This window comes from Camelina sativa, chromosome 18, assembly GCF_000633955.1.
Source record: "Camelina sativa cultivar DH55 chromosome 18, Cs, whole genome shotgun sequence".
In the NCBI taxonomy this organism is placed as follows: Eukaryota; Viridiplantae; Streptophyta; class Magnoliopsida; order Brassicales; family Brassicaceae; genus Camelina; species Camelina sativa.
Window position 1 is genome coordinate 11,333,669 of NC_025702.1, and position 20,492 is coordinate 11,354,160.

Genomic DNA, 20,492 nt, shown 5'->3' on the forward strand with positions numbered 1-20,492 from the left:
CCGAATTATATGTTTATGGTGTTGACCACATAATGTCGTATAGTTCATGCATGTGGCCATAAAATACATATATTTCGTGTAGTTGAAGATACAATAGTATACTTGATATGTTTGACCATATTTTCTCGTATACTTCATATATCTAGCTATTTTTTTTCTTTTAATAATAGTTACTTATGAACAAAGATAACAGGTTGGCAAAAAAAAGAAAAAGAGCAAAGCTAACAGACCACTAAACTTTATCCATGTACGACATATTATTATAAAAATATAGTTTGGTTTTCTAAAAATTTTCTTCCTTTTTCAATTAGCGTTAAAAAAAAGTAAACTTTCTGGTTATAAATTGTCCTCCCCAGTGGTAATAAACTAATAATAGTGCAAGGTTGCTTTGTTGTATCAGATTAGTACTAATTAATATGGTTTGTTTTTTACCACATTAATTTGTTTAACCTTCTGTGGTGAAAGAGAAACACATAGTAGAGATGTTATCTACCACCAATCCTCTAAAATTCCATTAGTGTGCTGCAATTAAACAAATCTCAACTTATCCAACAACTAAGATCTTAATAGAAACAAATGATGTACTGATTCAGATTAGAAACATATTCCATCAAAACCTTGATTCTTGATACTGTTAGTTAGAAAAAGAATACAAAGAAAAAAAATCTGATGAAAGAGAATATACAAATAAATGATTACTCAAATGAAGCATACCACCGATCACACATCTTTTGTTGCAACCCATGGCTCTTATGACGCTTGTCCTCTATGTATGCGTAGTGCACAAACTCGTATAGTTTTCCCGTGATGTTTGAAGAATTTCTTTAGATGTTGTGTTAAATCTCTTCAAAATCTCTTTCATGTACAATGACTTGACCTGCATTCATTTTACACAGCACAAGCTGAAATGAGTGAGAACAATACATCAAAGTGAAGATTATAAAATATGAATCATTGAAAGGATCACCGAAAACACATATTAAATAACAAAAAGCTGAAAACTCACTCTTGGTTTCTTGTCAATCTTATTATGAGTCTTCCACTCTAAACACTCGACCAACTGTAACACTTTCATTAGTTTACCCTTGAAAACCTAAAAAGGCTTATATAAGAAAACAAAGGTTCATTGAACCGTTTTTAAAATTCTTTTAAGTTATAAGCTTAAACACAAACAGATTTTCAGGAGGATGTACTTCAAATGGATAATATTATACATAAGTCATGTTTATGAGAATGAAGCAGTGGTGTCTTACCTTTTATGAGTTCATGATCAGTACCTTGAAGAGCTTGTTCTTCATGTTTCTTATGTTTATTCTCTTCTTTATTTCACATGCTTTCACACCCAAAATAGCTTCAGCTTCCCACCGATTATATTATCATATACCATATATACACAACACAGTTTGTCTCGATATTAACTTATATACACAACACAGTTTTTCTCTGTTTCTCTCTATTTTTTTTTCTGTTCCAGTTAATGCTTACAACGCCATTTTCCATGTCCTATGAAAGTCCTCTATCCAATAACTGTGGGATCTTTAGCATGAAAAAACAGTGCTTCAGAACCATACCCAAGATCTCAGTCTTATATAAAATGGATAATACAAAAAATAAAAGATCTCTTACCATAGTGATTTGTTATTTTTCTTTGGTGTCTTAGCCAAACACTTCGTAGGGGAAGATTTATTCAGTTTCTCACAGAAGGAGATGAAGAAATCTGGGACCTGCAAATTTAAGAAAGCAAAAGGATCGTAAAGATAAACATAAACAATTTGATTCTGCAAAAAATCATTGATCATATTAGATCGAGTGAGAAGGGTCATAGAAATTTTCAGAATTGGATAACTAAAAGCTGAAAAACTCAGTTGCTAGTATCTATGTCAAAAATTTAATCAGAATTACTCATCCATAACACAAACAGAATTTAGAAATTGTTTTAAAATTCAATCAATAAACATGGGAAAAGTTCAGACAATTAGAAAAGAAAACAATACCCATATCAGCAGTAAAATCACCAGCCACAACATTCTCTCTGCAACTTATAGATAAATCAAAATGTCACAACATATGACATATACATGTGCCCCAACTACAAAATACGGAATTCTAAAAATGCATTTAACACAAACTCCCTTGATCCGTGGAAGAAATTAGCTTTCACATGAAAGTTCCATAAGTCGATTATTTACCGTTGTTGCTTCACTCAATCAGTCCCCAACGTTGAACTGGCTCAATGGCTCCCTGAGAAATCCAAATACATTTAGTTTTAGATCCAATTATTCACTTTAGAAAAAGAAAAAAAAAGTGACAGAGCCGGACCTTTGCTTATGGTTCCTAATATCGGAGAGTGTTTACAGATTTATATGCAGAAGATACAGACTTATAACTCACCTGTTGTGCCATTCATGTCGTCCACCATTACACTCTCTTGCAGCAAAACATTTAGTCTTGATTTTCCCAAGCTCCAGATCAAAATATCAAGAAATCTCCTTTATCATCATCATAAAAAACTACATCCAATGAAACAACCGACAATATCACAAATCATATTCATCCTAATCGTTTCAAAATCAAAACATACAATCCTTTAAAATTGAGAGAGAATCAAGCTCAAAAGATCTAATTTTGCCCAAACAATGACTTGAAATCAAAATAGATCTTACATATCTATTAGCGGACGTACAATAGAATAAGAAGCAATTAGGGAGAAAAAAAGAAAGAGAGAGTGTCGATATCTTTACGTACTGCTTTGCTGCCTTTGCTTTCTCCTTGGTGAAGCTCAATCCCAAAACATCATCGTCCACTCTTCTGCTAAAAGAGAGAGAGGCGACAGAGAAAAAGAAGTTTCGGGTTAGGGTTTTGTTTCTTATTTTTAATATTGACAGAGTAATGGACGGCTAAGATTAAAAAGATCTCAAAATATACGGTCAGGATTTAAAAGAAATAGGCAATGAACGACTGAGATTATAACATAAAACCGGGTTAGATTACCGGGTTTATATGACCCGCGTGTTTATCTGTTTTTGTGAGAGATAAATAACGTTTTTGTCCTTTCTAAAAAATATTAAAATGGTCATAACTCCAATGGCATTTTATTGTAATTTCTCACAAAACAAAGGTTACTTAGTTAAAATGTTTTAGGATTAATAGTAGGGATATATTAGGGTTAAAATTGGGAACGTTTTACATCTTGATTTTTTTTTGGATACTACTACATATAATATGTTTACCATATATATACAGTATGTTCTTCCTTTTTTTTTTCGTAACATTGCCATGTTTGATCACTATTATATATACTTTTCTAATTTCCACTCTCATATATTTTTTTTTGGAAAAAAGATAGTGAACTACACCAAATATAACCAAGTATAGCTGAATACATGACCATACATACCAACTTTAAAAATGTATAGCTAACTACACGAAATAAATGTATTGCATGACAACATGTATCAACTATATGATGACATGTGCTCAACATCACAATCATTTTTATTATGGTACACTGTTTATCAGAATCTGGCGTTGACTAGATATGTCCAGTGTTGACCAGCAAAACTTTTTTTTTTTTAGTATTAGAAACAAAAGTATTAAAAAAATTTTGGTTAATCATTTATGGTTAAAAAAACATATCTATATCCAATATAAAGATATATTATATATATTTAATGCATTCAATCTTATAATAGTTAGTTTTTATTTTAAGTTCAAAACTTAAATAAAACTGAAAATAAATCTTTAACAGTTTTTAAGATATTGAAACTTAAATTAAAACCGGAAAATTCATGTTATAATAAATAAAATATGGACAGTATTTACTTAATATTGCAATTATTTGGTAAATCAACATATATCTTTCTGAATACTAATTACATTAGAATATTATAGCATATTAATGTGTTTGATGTACATTACACAGTTTTATATTGTTTGTTTGCTGTATTTGCATCATTATAATATTGTAATTGTGAGAAAACAAAATTTATTAATTTTCTCAACCACATAAATTTAGTTTTACTAATCCACCGATATGGAAGTATGGAACATTAAAACACACATTGTTTTCTTCATAGATTGAGTAATATATCTTCGTTTTTAAAAATTCAAATCACAACATATGCAGCACAAATTATAAGGTTAGTTTCAAATTTGTACTTCTCAATTAGTATAGTAGGATATGTGGTAAAATAAAAGTTTTAATATCTGAAAAATATATTAATGATTTTTAATTTATTTAAAGTTAAGTTTTACAATTGAAAAAAAAACTATTACAAGATTGATTGCATTAACAAATGTAAAACATATCTTTATAATGAATATAGATATTTTGTTAATTAATAAAAGGCCATAAATTATTCTATAAAACAGTTTTATTCTTTTTTTTTAATACTATAATAATAAAAATTTTAAAAATTGTGTTGGTCAACATTGGTCAAAGCCAGTCAGGTCAACGCCGGATCCTGACAAACAGTGTACCGGAATAAAATGATCGTGATGTGTGGCAATGTATTGGGCTATACTTCGTGTAGCTGAACATCTTTTTCCTTTTTTTTTACTAAATGATATGATTACCAATATATATTTTAAAAAAAAAAGTTGAGATGAATTGCATAGAGTACTATACACAAAAGGAAAAAAAATAAAAATCTCACTTATATTACTTAATGTGATGTCAACAAAAAAAAAAAAAAAAAAAACTTATTATAAAGGGATGTATTATAAGTTCGAGGGATGTGCAAAAGTTGTTGATTTACGTACTAGCTAGGGGGTTTCGATTCTCCTGAGAAGGGAATAGAAGAATAAGAAGTTTCTGAATTCGATTCTAAAATCATCAAGTATGGAAGAAGATCCTAGTAACGTTGAGTTTGTTTCAGTGGTGGACCGCAGAGCGATGGTAACGAACAAATTTCGTCTTCAGCGGAAGCGAGAAGCTTCTGAATTGAAGGAGGACGAAGAAGCTGACAAGGAAAACCTCGCTGAAGCTTCTGCTAAACCTAGTTTACTCGTTCAAGCAACTCAGCTTAAGCGAGATGTACCAGAGGTTAGTTACTGATCAAATCATCTTAGAAGAGAAAGAGATGATGGAGCGTTTATCTGATAAGAAGACGCTTATGTCTGTCCATGAATTAGCCAAAGGTATCACTTATACAGAGCCTCTGTTAACTGGTTGGAAACCTCCTTTAGATATTAGGAACTTGTCTAGTAACCTCCTCATTTACAAGATAGATTGAAACCAAGCTAAGCAAAATCTGTGATGGGATTTTGATTAATGTTCTTGAAGCTCATCTTATCCCATTGCTTCACCAGCTGAATCCAAAGTGTTTTTACCTGAAAATGAAGGGAGATTATCACAGGTATCTTTCTGAGTTTAATGCTGCTGAAAGCACTTTGGTTGCTTACAAGTATGCTTCCGTAAGTGATTCTTTACTTCATTACAACATATTTGAATGTTATGTCTTGTGTGGCTATATAGAATTGATTTTGTTCTTATTGTTATATTCTCTGTAATATAATCCAGGACATTGCCACTGCTGAGTTAGCTCCCACCCACTCACCCAATAAGGCTTGGTCTTGCCATCAACTTCTCAGTGTTTAACTATGAAATGCTGAACTCACCTGATCGTGCTTGCAGCCTCGCAAAGCAGGTTTGTGGACAGCGGATTTCACTTTTTACATCATGTGAAGTTGTTAACTATAATCATACTGAATGAGCTCTCTTGGGTTTCTGCAGGCATTTGATGATGCAATTGCTGAGTTGGATACATTGAGTGCGGAATCATACAAGGACAGTACTCTGATTATGCAGCTTCCTTGAGACAATCTCACTCTCTGGACTTCAGATATGACAGTAAGCATCAACACACTATACATTGATCATTGTTCACTTTAAACCAACTTCAACTTGGGATCTTTAGATGGTGATCATATAGTTATCAAGAGCTTCTTTGTTCTGTAAATTGACATGATTGTTTCTTTCTAGTCATTAGGACGAAGCAGGAGATGAGATCAAGGAGGCAGCATCGAAGCGTGATGGCGCAGAGTAAACCCGAAGGAGAGGAAGTCACTTTATTTTATAAAAAGTAGAAACTTTCATGTGATAATCTGAGTGAGGGATAGCTCAGGATTCTTATAAGGACACACTTTAATTGTTGTTAGTTTGTTTGGTAACTTGTATGCCATGATCTTATTGTTTTTGCTCTGTATATTGTGTCAACATTTTGGAGGATTGGATCATTTCCATCACAAAGGTATTTAACAGTGCATTAATAACTAAAGTAGACAAAACAAGAAACCATATTTATGACAAAATGTTCAATTCAAAAGAGAGAAAAGATCTGAAACAACACCCCGTGATAGACAAGTTACTACTAATAATAGAAGAGAGGAACAAAACCATAATAAAACCCCCTTAATGTAGCTAGCTAATTAACACTTCCTAGAAGTTATTACTAGACCATAACCTCAAGTTCAATGGCTGTGCAGAAGAAATAAACTAGATCAATCAAGTTACATCGATTCAAGAGACAAATCAAACATTATCAGACACCAAAATTAAGAAAGAAGCTTAGCATGTCTCAAGAGCAAAGCAGAGTACTCCACGGCACCTGAAAGTCCAAAGACTGATCTTGTCCTTGGCTTTTAAGTTGTTACCCTTGACGACATCGTTCCAGCCCCAGTTCAAAGCGTAATTTAAGGTTCCATGTCCAGTTTCCTTCTCCATCGGCCATAGCTTAAAACGCAAACCCCACTTTTCACATCTTTGGTTCACAAGAATCGTTCCCACACCGATAGTCTCATCTATGGCTCGAGACTCCCCTGGCGTCAAGAATTCGTTTCTGATTAGCTGCTGGAATGGCACTAAGAGACGGCTCTGGGCTGATTTCACATCAGTCGGTGTTAGACACCTCTCAAAGATCAGCAAAGGGTTTGCGACATCAGCTCTCATTCTTCTCATCACCTGAAAAATCCACTCCGGTGCCTCTGTATCCGTCCTCGTTGGGAAAGAAACAACCTTTGCTTTCTTGAAGTTACCACTCTTCTTCTGTTTCACGGCACGCCTCTTGCGGCTTGTTGTGTTCTCCTTTAGGCATGGTTCGTAACTAGGGTCGTTCGCCTCTGTCTTCTCAGACATAGCCGTTTTGTAACCGAGGAGTAACGAAGGGTAATTATAACAACGAAGGTTCAGGAACGATGAGGACGACCCATCAAGATCAGCCAAGTTTCGTCGTACCAATCTCTTCATGTTCTTCTCAAAGAGTCTCGTCGCCTCATCACTCTCTCGGCGGTAGTCGTAATCTTCACAGACAATCTTAGATTTTCCCTTCTTTGCACGTAGTAGCTCTGCATCTAAAAAACTAGGGTTTTGTGTGTTTTTCGTCTCGTGATCATCGAGCGATGAAGAAGAAGACATCATAGAAGTCCCATTAGGGTTTTGTTGTGTGTATCTCATATTCACCAAAGACGTACGATCTTTTCTTCCTCGGGAAAAGGTAGAAGAAACTCTTCTCGCTATCTTCTTCTCCACGACGACGACGTTGTTCTTCTTCCTGAACCATAACGGCAGTATCCACAAGTAAAAACAAATTCGACCACATATCCTTACCTGAATCCGTGAGATGATTCATACTCATGGTGATCGAACTGAAAGAATCTCGAATAGGAAATTTTAAGACTCAAAAAGTTGTGAGAGTGAAAACGTGATCAGGAAGAAGGAAATTGTTATTGAGAGGAGAGAAACTAGCGAAACTGAAGAGAAAAAGTGCCTTCTCCTGACTTATATATACTTACATTAGGGCTAGAGTATTTTGTTTTTTCCATTCTTGTGTTTGTGTTTAGTGGTTTAATTATTGTGATTAGTAACTAATTATAGCCGTTGTAGTCAAGTTAACATGAATGATTAGGGTAATGCTATAATTACGATTTAGTCCCTATTTAGTATTTTCCTTTTTCCCGAGAACGAGAAAAGAAGTAGTGAAATTTTTTTTGGAAGTTTCTCTGCAGCTTCGNTCTTTTTTTTTTTTTTTTTTTTTTGTTGGTATGTATTTAGTTTTATTATTAATTAAGTCTTTTGGCATTTACGCTCGACTTCATACAATAAACATACAATCCAAAACAATGAATAGTCTATAAAAAAGTTAGATTCACCACCAGTTTAAGGAACTCGGAATAAATAATGAGATCATCATTGGGTAAAACTGGAACGTAACATCTTGATGTTTTTTTTGATACTATGTAATGTAAAATATGTTTGCCATGTTCGTTTTTTTTTCTTTGATAACATTGCCATGGTCACTAACTCACTATTATACTTTTCTAATTTCCACTTTCATTCAGTTTTTTTTCACTGAATAATATGATTAGCAATAGATCAAGTATTAAAAAAAAAAAAAAAAAGGTTGACATGAATTGTTTACACAAATGAAGAAAATAGGGAAACTTAATGTTGGTGACCAAAAAAAAAAAAAAATTGGAAACTTAATATTTTTTTTCCTTTTTGGTGAATATGGAAACTCATTGACTTATACATAAGAGGCCCATTAAAAGTTTCAATAAACAAAAGATAGCATATATTATAGACGGAGTCAAAATATTTGAGGCTCTCTAGTACTCTACCCTAGCAAGGTTTCGATCCTCCTGAGACGGGAACAAATTCGATTTTGAAATACAATCATGGAAGAAGATCCTAGCTACGTCGAGTATGTTTCAGTGGAGGTCCGCAGAGCAATGGTATTTGACAAGATTCTTCTTCAGTGGAAGCGAAAAGCTTCGGAATTGGAGGAAGAATTAGAAGCTGACAAGGAAAACATCGCCGAAGTGTTAGGGGTGGATTTCACCTCAACAATAGGCCCAGTCCAGAAAAGGCCCAAAAGGATTAATAGGCCGAACAGGGTATTTTGGTCATTTCAGATGACGAACCGACACAATAATCTATAAATAGTGAACGTACAGCGTACGGCGAGAGGACACAGAAAATGGAGAGGGAATTCGTACAAGAGAACAGGTTCTCGCAGTATCGATTGGATGAGCTCTCAGCTTGACAATTGTTTCCTTCTCGTCGTTTTATAGCTCGTAGTTACCAATTGTAGCCCAACTTTTTCATATATAAAAGAGAACTTCGACACTCTAAATACCGAACTAAAACTCTCTAATTGTACCGATCTGGACATCAACACAAAGCTTCTGCTAAACCTAGTTTACTCGTTCAAGCAACTCAGCTCAAGAGAGATGTACCAGAGGTTAGTGCTACTGATCGAATCATCTTACAAGAGAAAGAGATGATGGAGCGTTTATCTGATAAGAAGACGCTTATGTCTGTTCGTGAATTAGCCAAAGGTATCACTTACACAGAGCCTCTGTTAACTGGTTGGAAACCTCCTTTAGATATTAGGAACCTGTCTAGTAAACGGAGAGACTTGCTTAGGAAGCAATGGCATATTATTGTTAATGGTGATGATGTTCCTCCCCCTATCAAGGACTTTAAAGATATGAAGTTTCCTAAACCTGTTCTCGATACCCTCAAGGAGAAAGGGATAGTGCAGCCTACTCCAATTCAAGTTCAAGGTCTTCCTGTGATTTTGGCTGGGAGAGATATGATTGGGATTGCCTTCACTGGTTCAGGAAAGACTTTGGTTTTCGTGCTTCCTTTGATCATGATTGCTCTCCAAGAAGAGAAGATGATGCCTATTGTTCCTGGAGAAGGTCCCATTGGTCTTATTATTTGCCCTTCTAGAGAGCTTGCTACTCAGACTTATGAAGTGATTCAGCAGTCTGTGGCTCCTTTGGTCGAGGCTGGATACCCGGAGTTGAGGTCGTTGCTATGTATTGGAGGAGTTGATATGAGATCTCAGTTGGAAGTTGTGAAGAGAGGTGTTCACATCGTTGTTGCAACACCTGGGAGGTTAAAGGATATGCTCGCCAAGAAAAAGATGAGTTTAGATGCTTGCAGGTACTTGACACTAGATGAGGCAGATAGGTTGGTTGATTTGGGTTTCGAAGATGATATAAGGGAAGTCTTTGACCACTTCAAGTCTCAACGTCAAACGCTTTTGTTTTCTGCCACAATGCCGACAAAGATTCAAATCTTTGCCAGAAGTGCTCTGGTGAAACCTGTGACTGTTAACGTAGGAAGAGCTGGAGCTGCAAATCTTGATGTGATTCAGGAGGTTGAATACGTCAAACAAGAAGCAAAGGTTGTTTACCTCCTCGAGTGTCTCCAGAAGACCTCTCCACCGGTTTTAGTATTCTGTGAGAACAAATCTGATGTTGATGATATTCACGAGTACTTGTTACTGAAAGGAGTAGAAGCAGTGGCCATCCGTGGAGGCAAAGATCAATAAGACAGAGAGTATGCAATCTCTTCGTTTAAATCTGGGAGAAAAGATGTCTTGGTTGCGACTGATGTTGCTTCAAAGGGTCTAGATTTCCCTGACATACAGCATGTTATAAACTATGACATGCCAGCAGAGATTGAGAACTATGTGCATAGGATAGGACGAACAGGTCGGTGTGGTAAGACTGGGATAGCAACGACATTTATAAACAAGAACCAAAGCGAAACCACGCTGCTTGATTTGAAACACTTGTTGCAAGAAGCTAAACAGAGGATTGCTAAACATTTATGATCCAATGGAAGAAGCAGAGACAATTGCTAATGCAAGTGGTGTCAAGGGTTGTGCGTATTGTGGTGGTCTTGGACATCGTATTAGAGACTGTCAAAAACTTGAGAACCAGAAGAGTGTGGCCATATCTAATTCTAGGAAAGATTATTTTGGCTCTGGTGGTTACAGAGGAGAAATATAAATCTTGTTTTGATCCCTTTGCAAGATATCTAATCTTAGCTTGTTACCGAACTGTGATGTTTATGTTCCATGTTGTCCTAGTACATCTTTTAACTTGTCTGATAGGCAACTCTGATGATTTTTGCCACTGTATTTTGATATCTGTCAATCTATATAACTCACTTGCGTTAAAACTAAACGCACGATTTTAAATCTCAATTGATTATTCTACATATTATAAAATTTTCTATGGCTAATCTGCTAGAGTACAACTTCCCTATTTTGATGCAGCCAACTGAATTATCATGTAGCTTTCACGTTACATTACATCTTGAATTAATGTTTGCCATGTTCTTTTTCTAGGTAACATTGCCATTGGATACTATAAAATGTTCTTTAGCTAGGTTCCAATCTCATAGCTTTTCCACTTGAGTCACGTATAGACAAGGCTCTATATAAAAACCACATTTACATGCATGTTGTTATATCTCTGGACCAGACGCGAACAGAGGTATAAGGCCACGCAAGACTTGAGCTGATAAATGGTGAGCCTCAAAGATCTCTCCGTCCAAATTCCAAACACTCTCTTCCCCAAATGATGTAAACGTGAAAGCTCGCGTCTACATTACCAAATACATTTTGATCAGGACCCAAACAAGTTATAATGATTTGAAAAGAAAATTATTTTACAAACCTTATGATATTCCACAAACTCAAAGTTCAAAGGTTCTCCACCTCTTTTCGCAAGTTCGGTAAGGTGCCTGTAACCCATTAGAATCGCTAATATAAATAGGCTTTACTCATAAAATGAATGACAATAGGAAAAAAACCAGACATTACCATAAGTATTTGGGACGAGAACAATCTTTTATGAGTATGAGATGAAGGAAACCGTCTGAGAGGTGTGCATCCACGACAAGACCATCAGGTGCTCTTTCATTTCGGTTTGACATCACTGCAGCACCTATACTCAGAAACCTCCCTTTTGTTCTACACCACCTTGTGTTTTCTGGATACGAGATAGGTGTTGTGTGTATATTATTTCCATCCTCAGCCTTATTGTTACAAATGCTGCATTTTGCACGACATAGTATTTTCTCTGATCTTGTGGTACTTCGAAATGGCCACGTTTTACTCCGCGTGTGTGGGGAAGCTTTACCATTTTCTGATTCGGCTTCTTCAAACATCACCTCTGCCTCATATGATCTTGCATTAACATATAAACCAACAACTCAGACAATATTGCTACGCTTGGAAGAAAACTAACATAGATCATTTATCAGAAATTCCACAAATGTGTAGCACATCTCTTGGCAGTGTAAATTGGTTAGGAATGTACCTGTGCTTCAAGAATATCTTAGTTCCAACATAATCATAGCGCTTGGGACCCATCCACCGATACTTTTCACTTTCTGAAATGACATCGCCATAAAACCCGTATCTGAACTAATCAATTGTACAAAAACTCTGTTAAAGATCGAAGCAATCAATTTTCATATCATAGGTTCTAATAGTTAAAGATATTGAAGTGATTTACTGTATTAGAAAAACGAGGGTGCCACTAACAATTAGAAGATAAAATTTGGGGCTTGCAAGTGAAGGATGAAAACTATACTTGACAGAATCTGCCATTCCTTACTACTAGAAAAACATCTCACTAAAAAAGTTTGGTCATTACCCAGCAAATGAGGCTGCATAACGAATAAAAGGTTCAATCGTCGAGGTTGATGCCGTTTTCCACCGCACAACCTGCATTGCATCTAGAAAGATCTTTCTACCTAGAATGATATGCAGCGCAGATGTTACAGGATCACGAGCTCCTGTGGTGCTGTAACACGAAAAGCATAAAAAGTAGTTTAAAACTTTAAGCTTATCAGAAGCTACTTTACATTAAGAGTTACTGAGATACTCCAAATCTCTCAAAATTTGTTAGGAATAGAAAAAGAGAACCAAACAGTAGAGACTGAAAATGCATATGCAGTTGCATGATAATCTTTACTAGCGGAAGGATGACTATGACTATATGCTGATAAAAAAAACATACCATATCACTATAGCATCAGTTGAACCTGCCGGGATGAGGCCGAATCTTGGCCTTTCACCACTGAAGGGATGATCAGGAACTTCAATTGCGAAATTCCCAACAAAAAAAGAACAAGATAAAGTGATTTAATAAGACAGGGTGAAAACCGAACAACCGGAAGCAGGCAATGTAATTGGATGTCTTGTAGAGAACTAAACCCACTGACCTTCACATGAGCCATTGACGGTCCCTGTAGGTAAACAATAACACCCAGAGATTACAACTTGTTAATAGTCACAGCGCTTCAACAAAGATTAGAAAAAGGTGATCATTTACATACTGAAATTCATGAACTCTTGAACTGAATCAGGAAGAAGAGGATATTGTTCCTTTTGGTCAGTCTCATGAACTGCATCTCCTTGTTCTGGAACTGAGGAGCTACCGCTACTTCGAACAGAATTGAAAATCTCTGAAGGACTTGGAGGGAGAGGGACTTTAAGTCTCGGTAAAAGATATCCATTAAGGATTTCATTGAAGAAACCATCCCCACCCTGAACATAGGTTGTTTTTCAAGATATAGCAACAATCATATCATGAAAAGAAGATTTATGATCTACAAGTAAGCGCTATGAGGAAGAAAATGTGACAACAGACAGGAGTGGAGAACCTTCATCAAGTTTCATTAACCATAATTTACTCATCAAAGAGTTATAAACTGAAGGTTATTTCATATCACAAACATATTTCACAAATGCACTGCGCGAATAAATCACTACAATCATTGTCAAAAGAAGTACTTGGGTCAATGAACCATAAAAAAGAGGTCTAAAACTTACAACAGCTATGATGCCATCATACGAATGGAGCTCTTTATTTTGAATAGATGTCATTACATCAAATGCATGTCCTGCTCGTTCTGTTGTAATCACCTGATTTAAATGGTAAACCAAGAATAGCCAACTAAGGACCATAACATTGAAAATGAGAACATTCATACCATACATAGCATGGAATTGAAAACATTCATGTGTATTTCTTCCTATGTGAGCGAGCTATAGTATCACAAGGAATTATGCATACAATGGATGTCGAAACGGACAGTCACTATTGGCTAGCATATAGCCTAATAACATCTTGAATGGCAGATATTGTGGAGAAGTCATGTTACAATATATTCTAAAGCAATATATACAGAAATATAAAACTTCTCATTTACTGCAAAAATAGAGTATGACTAGAGAATAGAGATAATGAAACCAATAACTACTAACCTCACAATACAGCAATTACATTACATTATAAACAACATTTTCCCCTAAATGCTCTACTATAACGCAAAATCAAATCAGGTTTTCGAAGAACCAAAATTGCCATCAAAGAACAACCTATAACAACTTTCACAAAAAAACAGTAACAAAACGACCATTCTGCTAGTGATGAAATGAAAAGCAGACCTTGGTAGTAACTTTAGCGCGGATGAAGATCTTGGAAACAGTTTCCCAAACCTTGGAGCCATTTCCTTTGCCACTTTTTGGATGTACGAAAACCTAAAGAAGTGGGAAAGCAATCCAGTCAAAAGCTTTCATCAAATAGTAGGACCAACAAAAGTGCTACAGCCTAACAACAATAAGACTTACCAAAAGATTTCTTGGTCTATCGACTTCCTTGATCAAAGAGTAATTCAACTGATCCATCCAACTCTGACACGTCTGCAAATCCATATGACCAAAAGTGAACTCGGCAAGTTTCCAAAGACAAGGCTCCTTTGGTGAACTTTGAAATCCGTGAACAGTGAACCGATACATCTACATCAAAGCAGAGAGAGACTCATTACACCTGTAATCTCCTCCAGAAGTGAAAACAACAGACAAAATAGGGAAAAAAAAAAAAAAAAAGAAACCTCTTGAGAATTTAGCAAGCGTTCCCGGAAACAATCTTTGGCATGTCTAAGTCCAGACTTTGGAGTATGCAACAATCCATAGTTTAGAAACTCAACAGCATAAATATCAGAGAATTTGATCTCAGTTTTGCAATCTTGAGAATTTCCAATTCCTAAACAAGTCGTTCCCTCCTGTCAACCATAGAAGAAACTGGCTTCATAAATCAAGTCAACGAACACACAGTCATATCTGATGGAAACTTACACAATCTGTAGCATCCAAACATCTCCAGGATAAACCATCATGATTCCTAGAGAGCAAAACTTCGCCAACGTGATCCAAGAAAAAACAACCGCTCAATAACCCACCGTCGCGATCTACGTTACCCCCGGAATCAGGAAAACTAGAATCATCATCATCATGAGCTTCCTCCATTTCGAAAATCGCTTACAAGATTAGCAAACCTCAAAATAATTTCGATTATTATTTTATTTTTTGGTAGTAAAAAAGAAGGGACGCCAATAATATTAACGGAAACCAAACGGCGGGGCGAAGACGGAAGAGATGGGAACCAATCAGATCTGCAAAACGAAATTGTCGCGTAATTGCATAGTTAGTCCCGGCCAAAACACTGGCTTTTTTGCATATTAGTCCAACTCTATATTTTTATTAACAAGATAAGTAAACAAATATGAACTTTTACAAGTCCAATATTCATCATGTTGATGTACTTCATATCATAATTTATTACTAATTATAGTTATTTTGCTTTAATTATTTATTTTTTAACTAAAACAATTATTTACACAAGAGTATAGTTTCTCGAACTACTAATTGATTCGTAGGAAAACTAGTTCTAAATAACGTAGAAAGCCTTCAAATTCCATCACATTTAGCTTCGGTGACTTTGCTTATCATTATAACTAGATTTTAACGGCGGGCGAGATTTTTTTTTATTTATTTATCTAATTTTGTCATTATATAATTAATTAGTTTCTTAAAATTTGTAATTCAAAATGCAATATAATATTTATTTTAAATTAATTAATTTTATAAAATGCTATTGGAATGTAACATGAAGATATTATCAACCCGCGGTCCACTATAGAGTTTTTTTTCTTAAATTTTTAATATGAATATTTTTATATTTTTCAATCTTTAAAGTGTTAATCGGAGTAGTATTGTATTTTTGTATTTTTCGTGGTACTAAATTTATCTATATTTAGTTTAAAATTTGGTAATTCCACTTAACTCATTTTATATCCAACTAATGCCAAACTGTGGAATATACAGTCAACTTTATGCGTTAATGAGTAAATAATAATAAACATTAGATGTGATAATGAGTTAGCCAAAAACATCATTTATAATAACCATAATATCCATTAAAAAGAAACTTATGCCTTACATCGTCCAACTTTTCAAAATAGATTTAAATCTGATAAATCAAGTTTGTTCAGCATTATGGCGTCTGCTTAATAGTCTTTTCTCTTTTGCTTTGGAGCCTGTAAATTAAAATCAAGAGACAAATATAATAGTTTAAGTGGAGATACGAAGAAGTCAAAATAGATACTTACATTGTTGTGACATGAGCCAGATATGACCATGACAATGCTTTTGGATCTTGAAACACAATATATGGTAGTAAATAAGCTTTTGGTTTTGTTATGATCTGCGAGCATGCGGTGAAAGAGAACTATTTATAGTGTCAATGAGATAGTAGGTTATTATGTGAGAGTTTAGTTTTATTTGTTTGCAAAAAATTAGAAGCTCAAAAAATTAAAAAGGAAACTCGAAGAGATTGAGTTCTTAAGCGGAGAAGACCATTTTCGTACGCGAGAGCTTAGAAGCAACACCGGTTCCATATAAAACTCATGAAAAAAGGTTAGTACCACAATCTATCCCTTATAGTAACAACTTTAAGAATAAAATAAAATAAAAAAATTAGGTGGATAAATGTTCTTATATCTTTTGATTAAAATTTTAGAGATGAAGGTGTGTGGTCGAAAGTGTGTGGTCATCCTTAAGGTAGTTCCATGATAAGTTGAAAGTCTTTGTTTTATTTCCATCTGAAGGCATAGAATTAACTTGGCTAGCATTCATGATTTGTCCTCGGCGATGTCTACAAAAGTGAAATGAAAAAAAAATATCATGAGAAAAGAAACATTGTGGATTATATTGGTATAGTACTAATTAAGTCGTATACTCGTTAACGTAGTAGATACGTGATTATAAGAAAGAGGCTCTCAAACATAAAAATTGAAATACAAACTACGAAAAAACATTATCTTATAAAAATATACCTTGGTGGTTTGACCAAAAAAAGAAAATATACCTTGGTCTTGTGAATGCTTGGGACTGAGTCTAGTAATTGAGCTATTGCTGGAGTCGAGTAAAGTTTGGAATAGGTTTTTGCTTGATGAGTCTAGACTGTCTAGTAATCGATTAAAGATTAGTATTTATAGAGAAGGTAGCGTCTAGGTTTATGGTTTAGGTGATATGAGAATTTCTTGGAGAGAAAGTAGGAAATCAAATATACGAATCACGAAAATGTTTATTCCAATTTAATTTAGGCTGTTTTAATTGTTAATTACGTGATTCATTAATGATTTACGAAGACCTATTATTTTTTGGTATGTATTTACGCTATTTTTAGCTAACTTTACGGTATTTAATTCAAAAATAACGTGATATTTGAAAAATTACAAACTAATTGTTTTCGATGATTTATTTGATATGTTTTGCAGGATTTAAGCCGATTCAAATAGAATCCACTAAACAATTAAAGGGCCAAGAAATAATCCAAATCCAGTAAACAATTAATTGTGATGTCCGTTTGAAGGATCCGACTCAATAGGTCGGTTTGAGGAAAACACGCGGACCATCAATTGGATCTGCGATTTATGTTTTTATTTAGACAAAATTACCCTGATTAATTTACGCTCTCCACAAAGCTTAATTCAGTGGCAATTTTAGTAAATAGGCTAGACATTTTGGACATTTGTTCAAATATACTTCTCTTTTAATTATAAGAAGATGGGATTATTATGATCATGATATCATAATGGTATTGCTTTTTGTTTATGATATGATATAATTCTCGTTGTACTGGCTACTGCTTAAATAAAACATAACCAACTTGATATTCTTGTTTTTCTATTTTCTATACCCTATAATATAACACATTAATCCATATACACACGAACTCCGTTGGATAAAACTGAACAGAGTTATTCGATCAAAGTTGAATTGAGCGATTAGAATCTTGTTAGCTCAGACAAGGGCTCCGCGATTGCCAAAATGTCAACCTCCTCGAGTACGATCCATGCCAACATCCCTAGTTATAATACATTACACCACTTACCAAACTGGTTAATGTAAGCAAACACTTAACATAATGAGCCCTGATTCAACGTTTAACACATACAATCAAACAAAATTGGAAGATGCAGCTTCTTTCTTCATGTACACATATAACCATATATGCAACGATCATGAGACAGTTGATTATATAAATGCTTCCGACTCCTAACTAATTTAAATTCCTCAACCAACAAAACATGCAGACATTGAAACACATACTCATTAAGACAGATATAGATAGAGTTAGCCTGAGGACAAGAACAATGTTATTATAGTTAATCTGGATCACTAGCCAGAAATCACACCTGCCATTTGGAAGCTTGAGAGATATTATTATATATCAGTATCAATAAAGAATCAAAGGGTGAGAACAACGATTTTATCAAGTATCGGTATCAATATGTCCAATGTAATTCAGCATACCCTGTTGCCTTCAGGTTCCTACGAGAAATGATGAGTTCCCTATGCACACAAGAGACAAGACAAACAAAAGAGATAACCTCAAGAGCAAGAGGATTATATCTTGCATCACAAAGAATAATAGATATCTTTAGCACTACATTACCACCAAAAGTTTTTAGGGCCAAATGGAAACAGGACAGAAGATATTGTGAGTAAATGAGAACGGAAGACAGACTTAACACACTGATCAACCGTAAATATGAGTATTATGAAATGAAACAAGAACCCCAGACATATATAGTCCTACAAAAGAGCAGCAATTATTATCAGTAACACAAATAAAAATCTTATGGCCTTTCTGGAAACGCAATTGTCTGAACTGGGAGCTTCCAGCCTGAATCTCTGCATATTTTACAACAGCATAGCAAGGGTTAAGAGGTGAGTCCCAAACTTCCAACAAGAAAGATGTAAGAAATCAGGGTACAAGAGCTCCAAGAAACATCACACCTGACAAAATTAACAATATCAACAAAACAAAGATTCGTGTTAATGAGCCATATACAATAAGAGAGACAAACTTTTGAAATCTAAGCTACTCGTAGTTTAGATCTTGTCAAATGAAAAAAAATCTGAAAAGTGAAAACAAATGTTTCCATATGGGACAGAAAACACATTATGAGTTACTGATTAAACATAGAGCAAAATAGGGTAGACTGACAAAATTCGAATATCCAACTCCCCAATTCTATGTTTCAGGATTGAATACCAGGACAGATGCTCCTTTAGCTGTGGGAATGCTCACAAACACATCAGTGACCAGCTTATGAGTAACAGCAATTAATTATCATGTGATAAAACTAGGAAAAGAGAAATAACATAAGCAGGACGGCTTTCAAGAACTAAATAATGGACAAAAAGGCAATCACACTACATCATGTTGCAAGACTTGGTTCATCTGGAACCGAAAGTCTAAAAATGATACTGAGAATTAACAATTTGGAAAACGTTGCAAAAGTTGAGGAAGAAAAGGTTTTATCATATTTTGAAAGCTATTTGATTCTTTTTTTTTGGTTCGCCAAAGCTATTTAATTAAATTCCCAATTTTAATTTCAAAACCTTTGGGGAGAACAAAGAATAACATCAGTTGAGGACATCTTACCTCTCCACTACGGGGTGTCGCGCTACTTCATTTCAGCCATGAACTTCTCATACTCGGAATCTCCAACACTGGATGGATTCTCTGCAGGTGGCGGTACTGGAGGTTTCGGAGCCCAGGGTGCGTTCTGTGAATATCCAACAGTGGGCGGCATAGGGGGGTTAGGTGCCCAAGGTGCATTAACAAGTCCTTGTGTGTGGTCAGGTGTTGAGACAGGCGGATTGTTGGCCCATGGCATGTTACCCATGGTTTGGGAATGATCAGATGAGGCCGGTGCTGGAGGAGGTGGAGGAACAGCATTGTAATAAGACGGATAACTCATATATGGATGCTGTCCAGGCATAGTCGTGACGGAGCTACCATAGACATTTGGTGGTACAGACGAGGTAGCAGCACCACTGTCAGCTTGTACTCCTGGTGGGAAGCTTTGCTGGGGTTCACTAGAAGATGGGTTTTGAGTAGTGCCAGGTGGAGGTGCTTGTGCCACGTGAGGAGGTGGTGGTGGTGGGTATTGCATTCCATAAGGAGACATATGTTGACCATGGACAGGATGGTATGAACCAGGAGGAGGAGGGGGAGGAGCATAAGGAGAATAGGAGGGAACAGGAGGACCCCAAGGAACTGGAGCTGTTGCATAACCTACAGGAGGTGGCAGTTGACCACCAGTTGCATACTGTTGAGAAGGATAGGCATTAGGAGGCTGGTTTGAGGGAGGATAACCTTGAGTTGGTGCTTGAGGGGTTGGAGGTCCTGGAGGTGCAGTAGGCGGTGGCGATTTACCAGCAATCCTGACAGCGAGTGTTCGGCCTTCGAACCGATATCCATTCATTGACTGAACAGCAGTATTAGCCATCTGGACATCAGCGTACTTCACAAAACCATAGCCT

The 20,492-nt window shown here is 35.5% G+C and overlaps 3 protein-coding genes, 1 long non-coding RNA gene and 2 pseudogenes across 9 annotated transcripts in view; 2 read left to right on the forward strand and 4 right to left on the reverse strand.

Moving 5' to 3' along the window:
• On the reverse strand, positions 568 to 2,844 carry LOC104761127. 5 transcript variants are annotated; one of them, XR_763091.1, is made up of 7 exons: positions 2,746 to 2,844; positions 2,392 to 2,510; positions 1,995 to 2,241; positions 1,627 to 1,724; positions 1,254 to 1,536; positions 1,007 to 1,060; positions 568 to 877 (listed from the first exon to the last, which is right to left on the reverse strand). It is a non-coding gene; the product is annotated as an uncharacterized LOC104761127 (long non-coding RNA). The 5 variants fall into 5 exon arrangements; XR_763090.1 differs by having other exon boundaries at positions 1,007 to 1,084; XR_763092.1 differs by having other exon boundaries at positions 1,007 to 1,093.
• Positions 2,845 to 6,137, forward strand: LOC104763366 (annotated as a pseudogene).
• On the reverse strand, positions 6,569 to 7,821 carry LOC104763367 (B3 domain-containing protein At5g38490-like). Its single transcript, XM_010486747.1, has 3 exons — positions 7,792 to 7,821; positions 7,607 to 7,644; positions 6,569 to 7,550 (listed from the first exon to the last, which is right to left on the reverse strand). Exons 1-3 carry the CDS (start codon positions 7,819 to 7,821, stop codon positions 6,569 to 6,571), a joined length of 1,050 nt encoding a protein of 349 aa, XP_010485049.1.
• On the forward strand, positions 8,674 to 10,803 carry LOC104761128 (annotated as a pseudogene).
• Positions 11,044 to 15,289, reverse strand: LOC104761129 (ceramide kinase). Its single transcript, XM_010484161.2, has 13 exons — positions 14,949 to 15,289; positions 14,705 to 14,875; positions 14,442 to 14,609; positions 14,259 to 14,351; positions 13,641 to 13,733; positions 13,145 to 13,355; positions 13,031 to 13,054; positions 12,826 to 12,904; positions 12,460 to 12,609; positions 12,121 to 12,222; positions 11,622 to 11,987; positions 11,476 to 11,542; positions 11,044 to 11,401 (listed from the first exon to the last, which is right to left on the reverse strand). Exons 1-13 carry the CDS (start codon positions 15,117 to 15,119, stop codon positions 11,264 to 11,266), a joined length of 1,833 nt encoding a protein of 610 aa, XP_010482463.1. The 5' UTR covers positions 15,120 to 15,289; the 3' UTR covers positions 11,044 to 11,263.
• Positions 17,816 to 20,492, reverse strand: part of LOC104761130 (branchpoint-bridging protein-like) — a 5,999-nt gene continuing 3,322 nt past the window's right edge. Inside the window, exons 2-3 of one of the 2 annotated variants that reach the window (XM_010484162.2) lie at positions 19,609 to 20,490; positions 17,816 to 18,956 (exon numbers count right to left, since the gene is read on the reverse strand). In XM_010484162.2, coding sequence (XP_010482464.1) covers positions 19,631 to 20,490 — 860 coding nt within the window. In that variant the 3' untranslated portion in view covers positions 17,816 to 18,956; positions 19,609 to 19,630. The remainder of the gene's footprint in view (positions 18,957 to 19,608; positions 20,491 to 20,492) is intronic. The other variant, XM_019240168.1, reaches the window with a different exon arrangement.